The sequence below is a fragment of the Pristiophorus japonicus genome, chromosome 1 (genome assembly GCF_044704955.1).
Source record: "Pristiophorus japonicus isolate sPriJap1 chromosome 1, sPriJap1.hap1, whole genome shotgun sequence".
Classification (NCBI taxonomy): Eukaryota; Metazoa; Chordata; class Chondrichthyes; family Pristiophoridae; genus Pristiophorus; species Pristiophorus japonicus.
The window spans coordinates 240,745,061-240,757,969 of record NC_091977.1 but is presented as its reverse complement, the minus strand read 5'-3'; the positions used below and the strand labels follow the sequence as shown (position 1 = coordinate 240,757,969).

The 12,909-nt window shown below is 46.2% G+C and overlaps 1 protein-coding gene across 1 annotated transcript in view; it reads left to right on the top strand.

Moving 5' to 3' along the window:
- The window catches only part of LOC139269350 (phospholipid-transporting ATPase ABCA1-like), a 179,335-nt gene that overhangs the window by 134,877 nt on the left and 31,549 nt on the right, over positions 1 to 12,909 (top strand). Inside the window, exons 29-35 of the mRNA XM_070888368.1 lie at positions 1,656 to 1,780; positions 6,417 to 6,515; positions 7,414 to 7,603; positions 8,792 to 8,886; positions 9,072 to 9,104; positions 11,251 to 11,356; positions 12,533 to 12,607. Of these exons, the coding sequence (XP_070744469.1) occupies positions 1,656 to 1,780; positions 6,417 to 6,515; positions 7,414 to 7,603; positions 8,792 to 8,886; positions 9,072 to 9,104; positions 11,251 to 11,356; positions 12,533 to 12,607 (723 nt within the window). The remainder of the gene's footprint in view (positions 1 to 1,655; positions 1,781 to 6,416; positions 6,516 to 7,413; positions 7,604 to 8,791; positions 8,887 to 9,071; positions 9,105 to 11,250; positions 11,357 to 12,532; positions 12,608 to 12,909) is intronic.

Sequence of the window (12,909 nt, the reverse complement as noted above, 5' to 3'; positions counted from 1 at the left end):
TCATTGTCAAGAGAACTGATGGAAGGACACATGTAAAAAAGCTGCCTTCATTGCATTACAGTGAATGGTGGGATCAGCATCATTGTTGGGCCCAGTTAACATTAAAGGAGCTGTGCAACCTTGTTACTTATGACTGACAAGTTTGCAGATTTATTGTTGAAGGCAGTGCATATCAAACTGTGTGATCGCATATCTTTATAAGTTTCAGGAATGTTTCTAAATACTTAAAAGGTGGAAGGCTGAGTAACATCCACCTCAACTACCAAGTGTTGACATAGGCCAGTCATAGATCTTTTTATAGACTTACATAAGACTATAAGAAATAGGAGCAGGAGTAAGCCATTTGGCGCTTCGAGCCTGCTCCGCTGTTCAATAAGATCATGGGTGATCTGATCCTGGACTCAACTTCACTTCCCCGCCCGCTCCCCTAACTCTTGACTCCCTTATTGTTCCAAAATCTGTCTTCTGCCTCAACTGACTTCTGCCTCAACTCCTATGTCAGAAGAACATTTTTTCTCGCACTGCTCACCCTTCTGGCTTCTTTGAATGGAACTGCCAAATTAGGGCTAGTTTTATGCTGCTGGCCGATTGAATTGCGCTGAGATTGCCCGCTGCACCATGCAAACCACAGTCTTCGCAACTGCTCTGTTCACAGGCCTGTTGAGTTTCCTCAGCTTTTGCAGCATTAGAGTGCAATATTCTGGGTGGGTGAGGCCTTATGAAGTTGTAAATTGTAGCAGGGACCTGATTAATCTGGGTTGCCACCCCTTTTACCACCCGTTGAAATTTCCAGACCATTTGCAGGCGGATGCATTTACACACACGGTGACAATCCCATATTGACATTCTTACGCACAACGGATGACACCCAGCATTGCTGGGAGTGTCAAGAGCCCATCTTCAATTTTCATCACTTCACTTTTGGCAGCCGTGCCTTCACCGGCTAGGCCCTAAGCTCTGGAATTCCCTCCATAAAGCTCTCTGCCTCTCTCTCGCTCCTCCTTTAAGACACTCCTCCTACTTTTTGGATCAAGCTAATGGTTATCTGTCCTAATATCTCCTTATGTGTCAAATTATGTTTGATAATCGCTCCTGTGAAGTGCCTTAGGACGTTTTACTATGTTAAAGGTGCAATATAAATACAAGTAGTTGTTGTAGAGCTCCAGTGAGACACAGTAAAAGTATGCGATAAAAAGCCATTTTTAAAGGCCATATTTATTGCACACAGTAAAAAAACGTGCAACTTTGTCTCATTGTAACAGTATGATCTGCCAGTAACCTCACTCCTCTCTGAAACTAAATCACTCTCTTTGCGGATCTTCTGCCACTGACCCAACAGGGTAATGATTATTTTCAAATGCGGTCACTTTTAGTTACAGTACAGCTGTGACCATAATGTTAGTCCAATATGGATGTCGTTGGGTGCGGTTTTAAAGCAAAGGGAGATGATTGTCTCAGTGCCTTGTTTAAAAACAAAAGCAATGGGGGAAGGAGTGCAAGTGGAAATGGAGTCTTTACAACAAACTGGAGGAGGAGGAGGAGAAGCGGAGCAGCACTATTGCAGCCTTCATACAATATTGCTTCGTAACATGCAATTATGCAACCCGGTTTTTGCACAAGTCTGAAGGAATTCTGTGCCCTCTCCTGTTTTCCAGATTGTCTTGCCGGCTGTGTTTGTGTGCATTGCGCTGGTGTTCAGCCTGATTGTGCCTCCATTCGGTAAATACCCCAGCTTGGAGCTGCACCCCTGGATGTATGACGAGCAGTACACATTCATTAGGTACATTTCCAATTACGCGCGCAGACACAGCTCATTACAAAGGGCCGACTGCGCTCCTGTGAAACCGAGAGCAAAGGTTAAAGGGAGAACAAAAAGGAGCTACTGCTGACGTCACGAGTGCTCAATTTAGAAAGTAATTCAGGGTTGTGTTTAGCATGGACAATGAATCATCAAACAAAGTAACAGTTGTGAAGAGCCAAACGCAATTAAATTCTGCTTCTTGGCACCAACATTATTTACTCATGGACACTTGCTTTACGAGATTGCACACTGCTGTTTAAAAACTGTATAGGAGCCATTTGCTTTGAGACATTCTGCTGCCTAATTAATCATTTCGGGAGTACCTAAATTGTCTAATCCTAGTTCTCACTGAATCGCCTTAAATTGAAATATTTCAGTTCTGGGAAAGTAGATGGAACAGACTGGTTTTGCTGTCTGATCTTGCTCCAAGGTTGGCGATATGGGGTAGCTGATTCTGAGCTGCTTAAAGTTGATCAACAGTCAGGAGTGTATCATTGACAGCCATGTCACCACAAAGAATTGTTTCCATCTACTTGATTTTTGAACCATTGTCAGATTTATCTAAACCTCCACTTCCAGCAGTGACTTAGTGAACTTGTGCCATTGCAAAGGAACATCAGGCGACAAAGAAGTCACTGGTGGAGGTGGGGGGTTGGGGGGTGAGCAGGGGGGTGGGGGTGGGGGTGGGGGCCGAGACTTTAACTGGGAGCAGGTTTCTGGCATGTAATATATTTGCTTCATGGATTCTTTGCTTAGGAATTCATAGTAACACATTGCTATTAAGAACTAGTTGGTCTATTAGCAAAAGGTTTAACAATCACACTACACAGTACCAGTTCATCCACTAGGCTCACAACCACCTGCCTCATCGTAGATCCCCTGAAGCCAACTGGCTGGGGTTTTATTGAGTCTTGTGAACATCACGTGACTGGCTAAACCACTCACAACTCAACGGTTCTACAACTAGTTTTGTAGACAACATTAATCAAGTGCCCCCTGGTTAAATGGGGGGGGGCACACTCCAAACACTTTCAAACAAGTGCTACCTTGTTTTTATTTTGAGGGCACTAAAAACGCAAATTATACAAGTGCCCCCCTGGCTAAAAAGGTGGGGAGGGCACTAAAACCGACAAACATAGACAAATTAAACTTTAAACATTAAGGAGCAAATTAAAATTTGGTTGCCGGGGGTGATGATGCACTCCAGACCCTCCGGTGCCCACCTCTCGTGGAAGGCCGCGAGCATACCGGTGGACGCCTAGTGCTCCATCTCCAGGGACACCCTGGCTCGGATGTAACCGCGGAAGAGAAGCAGGCAGTCGGACTGAACGACTGCCCGCTGCCTGGACCGGCTGATGGCCCCCTTGGCCATGCCCAGGAGCAGTCCTACGAGGAGGCCTGCCGACCTGCCCGCTCCCCTCCGCACAGGGTGTGCAAAGATCAAGGGTGTGGGACTGAACGGCAACCAGAATTTGAGGAGCAGCCCCTTCAGATATTGGAAGAGGGGCTGCAACCTCGCACATTCAATAAAAACGTGGAACACGGACACTTCCAGACCGCAGAAATTGCCGGCGGCCTGGGAGCCTGTGAACCAACTTAAAAACTTATTGCACGGAACTGCTCCATGCAACATCCTCCAGGCCAAGTCCCAATAAATATAGGGAGGACTCCCGCATAGAGAGTACTCCATTGGGGACCCCTGCCTCCTCCGGACGGCAAGATGGTGCGCCATGACGTGTCCGGACGGCAGGCGAGGATGGCAACTTGGAGAGTGTGCAAGAGCAGCCCATACAGGAATCCCCTCCACACAGAACTGAAACGCACGGAGGGGATTTCCCCGAGGAGGCTCAAGTTGTGAGGCGCCAACTCCCGAGGGAGGTTTCGGGGCTTGGCGCCAATGAGGAATTCCGTCCAGACGAGGGTCAGTTCAGACGCAATCTCCCCACGTGCCTGAGCCTCCTTGACACACCTAACGGAGTCAGGGCCCAGTGCTGTTTTTAGCGATTCGATGGCATTGGCCGCGTGCCGGATGTCAGCCCAGGAAAGGCACCATGCCAGCTCGTCTGGCGCCATCCAGCCCGCTCCTCCGCCATCGAGCAGGTCCCTGACCCTAGTAACCTTGCCAGCCACAGCCCTCTCATCCGCCTGCCACCTAAAACCGCAGTCGTGGAGGTACGGATTCCTGAGCAGCAGCTCTTGCAGGACTGCCGCCACTCCAGACAGGGAAGAACTGCATTTGGTGGTGACTCTGTTCCAGACCCTGATGAGTTCCTGGGAAAAGACAGGCAGCCCCCCCCCCCCCACATGGCATCAACTGCTCTACAACTCTTTTGGTTGTAAACGATTAGCCAATTAAATCAAGTGCCCCCTTTGCGGGGGGACACGCCAAACATTTTTCAAGTGCCCTTTTTTTTGTGTGTTTTTTTTTTAGGGCAACGAGAGGCAAATTATACAAGTGCCCCTGACTGGGGGGGGACACTAAAACCTGGCAATAAAACAAATTAAACTTTAAAACATATATCAAATTAAAATTTGGTTGTTGGGGGTGATGATGCACTCCAGTCCCTCCGGCGCCCACCTCTCGTGGAAGGCCGCGAGCGTACCGGTGGACACCGCGTGCTCCATCTCCAGGGACACCCTGGCCCGGATGTAAGTGCGGAAGAGAGGCAGGCAGTCGGGCTGAACGACCCCCTCGACCGCCCGCTGCCTGGACCGGCTGATGGCCCCCCTGGCCGTGCCCAGGAGCAGTCCTACGAGGAGGCCCTTGGACCTACCTGCTCCCCTCTGCACAGGGTGCCCAAAGATCAGGAGTGTGGGACTGAAGTGCAACCAGAATTTGAGGAGCAGCCCCTTTAAATAATGGAACAGGGGCTGCAACCTCGTACATTCAATAAAAACATGGAACACGGACTCCTCCTGACCGCAGAAATTGCAGGCGACCTGGGAGCCCGTGAACCGACTTAAAAATTTGTTGCACGGCACTGCTCCGTGCACACCCTCCAGGCCAAGTCCCCGATAAATAGTGGGAGGACTCCCGCATAGAGTGCACTCCATCGGGGACCCCCAGCCTCCTCCGGACGGCAAGATGTTGTGCCATGGCGTGTCCGGACGGCAGACGAGGATGGCAAGGTGGAGAGTGTGCAGGAGCAGCCCGGACAAAAAACCCCCTCCGCGCAGAACTGAAAGACACATAGACACGCATTTCCCCGAGGCGGCTCAAGTTGTGAGGCGCCGGCTCCCGAGGGAGGTTTCGGGGTTTGGTGCCGATGAGGAATTCCGTCCGGACGGGAATTAGTTCGGACGGGATCTCCCCATGTGCTTGAGCCTCCTCGACACACCTAACGGAGTCAGGGACCAGAGCTGTTTTTAGCGACTCGATGGCATCGGCCGCGCGGCGGACGTCGGCCGAATTTAGGCACCGCGCCAGCACGTCTGGTGCCATCCAACCCGCTCCTCCGCCATCGAGCAGGTCTCTGACCCTGGTCACCTCGCCAGCCACAGCCCTCTCGTCCACCTGCCAGCTAAAACCTCGGTCGTGGAGGTACGGATTCCTGAGCAGCAGCCCCTGCAGGACAGCCGCCATTCCAGACGGTGGAGAGCTGCACTTGGTGGTGACTCTGTTCCAGACCTTGAAGAGTTCCTGGGAAAAGACAGGCAGCCCCCACATGGCATCAACTGCTCTACAGCTTTTACCAAGATTTGAACTCGGATCACGAGATTCAAAGTCCAGAGTGCTCACCATTACACCATACTCACAGGTGCATACATTACAGGGCTGGTAGGTGGGGGCAGCGCAAGTATCGACCCCTTCCTCCTCCCCAACATTAATTTGCGGCGTGGGCTATTTTAACTCCCAGGCCTCATATGCATCTGGCCAGGCAGCTGGGTGTCTGAAAAGAGCATAGAGATTAGGCAAGTCACGGGGAGCTGGGTCTCTCAGTTGGAAAGTGGGGGGGGCGGGGGCGGGAGGGTGGCGTGAAGGGCATCCCGGAACAGCAGAGGCCCAGACTTTGATTGTGAGGCCTAGAGTAGCGCCCCTGCTTCTCCTGGCCCTGCAAAAATAAGTTTAAATCTTAACCCTTTTAGCGCCTCTGCTTCTTCACTGGCAGGTTTCTGTGGAAGGTACCCTGATCAGTCAGTGGTTAAAATGCCATCCTAATGGCATCATAGCACCCTTAATTTACATGTATTATGAGTCAGGCAGGTGCCTCGGCCACCTAAAAAAAAGGGCCCAGTTAAAGCGCCGGTGGGCAGGAACGGTGCAGGAAAGGAGCGGTTTCCACAGTTACTGGTGGTGGCAGACACGCAAGATTTGTCCCCAGTGGTGTGGACGTTAACTGTCCCCCTGCTAATCAGGCATCCTCCCCCTGATCATGGGTACTTCCGCCAAGTCACCAGTAAATGCTGGGAATGCTGATCCATGCGTGTTCGAGACCGGAGTCCTAACCAATCTGGATGAAGAAGCGAATCGATAGACACAAGAAATTACATGATAAAGACATAAAATGGGTTGTCTTTATGTGATGTTCCCCAACAATTGAACAAGGTAGGTTTTGCTGTCACTGGTACAACTTGATTTGAGATCATTAATCTTCTTGTTTTAACCTCTGCACAGTAATGACGCCCCCGGAGATGCGAACACGGCAAAATTACTTGATTCTCTTGTTAATAAACCAGGATTTGGGACTCGGTGTATGAAAGGAAACCCTATTCTGTAAGTACATTGCAGATTTTTTTTTGACTATATCCTTAATGCACATATAGGGCTTCATGTGGAGGGAGGGTCTAACCTGAATAATATTAATCGACAGGCCAGTGCAGATCTTCTTTTGACTCAGTCACTGTATTGCAGCCATTTTCTAGTACAAATAATTGTGACAGCACGTGCCTTGAAAGCTACTGTCCTACCCAGAAGGACAAAGAAAAAAACAGTATTTTAAAAGTTTAAAGTTTCATTCAGTCCGAAACATGGGCAGGAAATCTGCCACGGTGTGCCTTACCTTACAGTCAGGACCAGATTCCGGAAATTGCTGAGCGTCAATATTGTGAACAGGGAGTCTCATGCCAGTGACCCTGAATTTTGTTACAGGAAGTCAATGCCCAATTTATTTCCTGTGGCTAACTGTGTAGATCATTGCATTGTAATTGTCAGAGTTCCTGTTATCTTGTTCAGTGAATAAATACCCTCATTATGTTGCACATCCCAGAGTGATTCCATCTGCTGTCTGTGTATAAATCAGTCCACCAAAACTGCCAGAAGAAACCTCCAGCTCTATCCCAAACTGGGAAGAACAAATGCAAGTGATTCCTTTGTTTCATGACAATTCTCTTGTTTACTAGCAAAACTATGATATAACGCAAATGCGTCTTATTCTCTGATGCTTGCCCCATCTCCATGGAAGCCTATCCATGGACATAGCACTGAATTACCTCTGTGTAAGTTTGAGCCAAATAGTTGGTGCAGCCACACTGGCCCCCAACACACACCATGACTGCCTTGAAACCTCGCTTGAGAGGTTATAACTATTGAGAGGCTTTAACCGTAGCAATACATTTGAAGAATGAGATGTGAATATAAATGGTTCTTGTCTTGTTGTTTCTTCTTGTCTTAGGGATACTCCCTGTGAGCTGAGAGCTGAAGAATGGATGACTCCTTCTGTTCCGGATTCTATAATGGACATCCTTCTCAATGGAAATTGGACAATGGAAAACCCTTCCCCATCGTGCCAGTGTAGTGATAACGCTGTAAAGAAGATGCTGCCAGATTGTCCTGCAGCTGCTGGTGGACTTCCCCCTCCTCAGGTCTGAGAATGAGCTATTTTGTTTACAACATTGTAACAGCCAAATACATGACAAGCACTTGTAGAGAAATTGCAGCTTAAACGCACTGATTGGCTTAAGAACCACTGAGTCACACAGCTTCAGTTGAATCTAAATATGGCTTAATGATATGTCTGCTAACAAAGAGTCCCTAATAATCTGCTCATTTTTACCTATTGTGCACTCATTATAATATCATTAGGCCAGGCCAAAATGCCTAAAATCTCATGGTGCTGCATTTTATAGACAAACACATTAATGGAGAGGGGAAGAGCATTTTGGGTGAGATAGAACTTTCAGTAGAAAGAGCAGGATCTTGATGCTTCACCTGCAGGTTTATAAGCTGATATAAGTAACATGGTATTTTTGTGAATCAATTGTACCCTAAGATTTGCTGTATTGGCATTGATGTCAAGAAAGAAAAAATTACATTTATATAGCGCCTTTCACGGCCACCAGACACCTCAAAGCACTTTACAGCCAATGAAGTACTTTTGTAGTGTTGTAATATGGGAAACACACAGCAAGCTCCCACAAACAGCAAGGTGATAATGAGCAGATAATCTGTTTTTGTTATGTTGATTGAGGGATAAATATTGGCCAGGACACCAGGGATAACTTCTCTGCTCTTTTTCAAAATCATGCCATGGGATCTTTTACATCCACCTGAAAGGGCAGACGAGGCCTCCATTTAATGGCTCATTTGAAAGACAGCACCTCTGATCATGCAGCACTCCCTCAGCACTGCACTGAAGTGACAGCCTAGATTGATGTGCTCAAGTTCCTGGAATGGAACTTGAACCCACAACCTACTGCCTCAGAGGTGAGCGTGCTACCCAGTGAGTCACAGCTGACACTATGTAAATATGCTCTTTCCTGATTTTACACCAGCCAGTTGTCCAACCAGTATTGTCCATGGCATTGTGTAAGTCACACCCCTTGGTTTACACAGTGTTAAACATGTGTGAAGGTTCACCTGTATATTGCATTTTAGGTATCCAGCCACACAGGCTAGATGAAAATGAATACTTAACAAGTAGTTTATTAAAGTTAACTTCAGATTCGTTATATTTAAAATGAAGACAGAAGGAAAATAAATATAACACTCGAAAAAGGAGCAGACATATATTGAGCAAAGGATTAATTTTTTTTTTTCTACTCCCTTTCTAGATTAAACTAAACTCTACAGACATCCTTCAGAACCTGTCAGGCAGGAATGTGTCAGATTACCTTGTGAAGACCTATGCACAAATCATTGGGAAAAGGTAACCAGAAAATCATTTAAAGTTGGATTATTGACCCTTGTGATATAGTGGATAAAGGGTTTCATGAGATAAGGCAAGAAACTGCAGCTGGCTGTTCGATTGGGAGTGTATGTCATTTAATTAGCGTTTGCCTTTGTGTGCCAAGTGCTTCAATTCTGTTTTTTTTATGTGTTTGTTTTCAACAGTTTGAAGAACAAACTATGGGTGAATGAATTCAGGTAGGTTAATAACTAATTTGTCTTGTTCTTCCTCTCACTAGGTACTGTTTTCAGAATCATTTTGGGGGAAGTAAAGCAGATTTTATCCCGAAGAGACACTGTCGCATAATAATAATTTGATTCTCACATGGTGTGCCCTTGCCAACTCTGTTTATCACATCTTCTAAAACCAGACTGAGCAAAAGCCCATCACACAGGATGTTTGCGAAAGTATTTGAGTGCACGATAATTGTCAGTTCTATCTGTGAAAAAATATAGTTAGTCTTCAGTCTTTTTAGGCTGATCTTTTTTGGCCTGTTCTTGTTCTCAACCATTTTAATTGTTTTCCTTTGTGTTGCAATTCCAGCAGGTTACTGGATCACACTGGGTTAAGTTTAGTGAGGTGTTGAAGCAGACATGTGACTTACTTTGATTGGCATGGCTGGCAACCTCCATATTTGCCAAGTTATGTTCTTTTACAGTCATCCTCATTCTTCAATTTGGCACATTCCTTCAAGTCAGACACCAACTTCTCTCCAGTGTGGCCCCACGTTTATGGCCAGAACAATGGCCTTTTCCATAGACTGTACAGCACAAAAACAGGCTATTTTGCCCAACTGCTCCAACTGATTTATGCTCCACACGAGCCTCCTCTCACTGCTCTTCATCTCACCCTACCAGCATAAGCTTCTATTCCTTTCTCCCTCGTGTTTATCCAGTTTAAATGCATCCAAACTATTTACCTCAGCTACTCCTTGTCGTGGCGAGTTCCACATACTAACCACTTTCTGGGTGAAGAAGTTTCTTCCGAATTCCCTATTGGATTTATCTTATAATTATATCCTTTACTCCTCTCCTTAGCCCTTTGGCTGATGGTGGGTTGCTGTGTTATGACATGTGGATATTTTTTTGTTTTTTTTTGATCTCCCAGAGATTGAGCATGCCAGTTACGTGACTTTATGTTGAGTTACTTTTACCAGTCGAGTGGCTGTTTAGTTAATTAAACAGCATTTTGTGGGTGCTTTGGGATTAGTCACTCAGCTGTGTAGTCTGTTTGGCTCGCCTGAGCATCCAGAAAGAACGCTGACTACAGTTGTGCATTCCTGTACTTCGATATAAAAAAAGAAGACAAGTTATGCAGAGCAGCTTGAAGGGCCAAATAGCTTATCGATAAGGTGATCTTATCGAAACGTATAAGATTATGAGGGGGCTTGACAAGGTGGATGCAGAGAGGATGTTTCCACTGATGGGGGAGACTAGAACTAGGGGTATAATCTGAGAATAAGGGGCCGCCCATTTAAAACTGAGATAAGGAGGAATTTCTTCTCTGAGGGTTGTAAATCTGTGGAATTTGCTGCCTCAGAGAGCTGTGGAAGCCAGGATATTGAATAAATTTAAGGCAGAGATTAGACAGCTTCTTAACTGATAAGGGATTAAGGTGTTATGGGGAGCGGGCAGGGAAGTGGATCTGAGTCCATGATCGGATTAGCCATAATTGTATTAAATGGCGCAGCAGGCTCAAGGGGCCATATGGCCTACATCTGCTCCTATTTCTTATATTCTTATGTTTATGTTCTTATAATGTGTTCATAAAGTACATTAGATAAGAAGAAAGTGGGGGAAGTGATGAATTTAGATTTGTGTAGTTGAAGCTCAGGAATGTTGAATACCTCAACAACAACAACAACTTGCATTTATATAGCGCCTTTAACATCCTAAGGTGCTTCACAGGAGTATTATGACAAGAAATTTGACACCAAGCCGCATAAGTAGAAACTAGCGCAGGTGACCAAAAGCTTAGTCAAAGAGGTATGTTTTAAGGAGCATCTTGAAGGAGGAAAGAGAGGTGGAGAGATGGAGAGGTTTAGGCAGGGAATTCCAGAGCTTGGGGCCCAGGCAACAGAAGGCATGGCCATCAATGATTGAGTGATTATAAACCTCACACAAGTAGTTAGAAAAAAAGGCACGAGCTGGAGGACTAGGTGAAACTCCCCTGCACCACTGTCAAAAGTACTTGCGCCTGAAAGTCACTGAAAAAGTTCTGTGCAGAGCACCAGCCAATGACATTTGCGGATCAGTGGGCCCCCTATAGCACGGTCCGACAACCTGTTGTGATTTCCACTGCGACATGTAGAGGAGCAGCCACTGATTTGTTCTTGTCCTGTAGGTATGGAGGATTTTCACTGGGGGGAGAGAGCTCTCAGTTCCTGCCGCCAAGGGAAGAGATCACTCGAGCCATACTCCAATTAAAGCAGGCACTTGCTTTGACACAGGTTAGTACTGGATTTTTTGCAGTCAAATACTTTGTGACATAATCTTGGACAGGTTGGGTCAAAATAATAGAAAAATAAAACTGATCAAAACAAACCAGTTATATAAATGGTAGTTTTGTTTTCAAGATAAGTCATATCTGTTCTTTCGTCCTCCTAGCCATGCACCTCTGCTGCCTAGCAACTTGTTCCCAGACCCCCACAGTAGTTCTTTCGACAGCTGTGGCAGACATGAGATACATACCATTCAAGCTAGACTATCAGAATTAACTTTCCCTCCCCCTGTTCAAAGCTACCACATACTCCCCTCTATGTCTGCCCCACCCCACACCATGAGGCTCAGATTGGGAACTGAGACAGGACTTGAACCTGCCTCCTCCCACATGGTGCCACTGAGTGTAAAGGTCAACACCAATGCACAAACTGCAAGGACCAAATGCAATTTTTGTTTTCTTCATTCTCAGGATGTGGGCAACAATGGCAAGGCCAGCAGTTATTGCCCATGCCGAGTTGCCCTGAGAAGATTTGATAGAATGAGTGGTTTGCTTAGGCCCCTTCAGGGGACAGTTCTTTTTAAAGAGTTTCATGAAGAAGGCCCATCACTAACATCTCAGGACCCCTAGGGATGGTCAATAAATGCCAGCCTTGCCAGCGACACCCATATCCCGAATGAAATAAAGAATAACTGGCACACTGATTGTTTTTGTTTGCTTAATGGCAAAGTAGCCCTATACATAATAGAGATACGTATAGTACAATACCACCAACTCCAAACTGACTGCAATTGGGGGAACTTCAAATTTGTGATTTGGTTCAATGCTGCCTCTAGTTTGAATGATGTTCTGGTAAACTCGCTAAGCTATTACCTGACACCAGGCTCAGGACTGGATTAAAAAGCTTGACCAACACTTAGCATATCAAGAAGGTAAAGCAGAACCTACACACTGTGGACGTTGGATCATGCTTGGCTTTTGGAGTTCATAATGTCATTCAAACCTCTCGCATGCAGTCTTGTAAACCCCTCTGAGCCGCTCCTTATGATATGTAATGGGCGTTGTGCCTTGTGTATCACTGTGGAAGGTGAGCAGCCATTTACTTCTGCATCCACTGAACAGCAAACCCAGCTGAAAGTATTTGCACAGTTAAGACCTGTTAACGGTTATACTCTTCATCCTACAGGGCAGTGCCTCCGACCGGTTTATGAACCAGCTCCCAAAGTTTATGTCCGGACTAGACACAAAAGATAATGTGAAGGTAAGACTTTTTAGATCTTGGGGAGGGTCCAGAATTTCTTCCAGTAAAGCGTTTTAAAATCCAGTGCTCCTTCCCTGATCTAATAATTCTTTGCTTTTGAATTTAGAGATAGAGAGGAACACTGGAATGTAGAGCAAACATGTTTGTGTGGTATTTTACTTGTAGTATATGCAGTTTTGTGCTCATGGAAGTGAGTGATCTCAGTGTGAATGGAATGCACACTTGTACGTTTTATAACCAGCGTCAGCACCAACTCGTGCTGTGGTACAGCCAATTGCAGAGTAAAATATCCTTCTACTCTG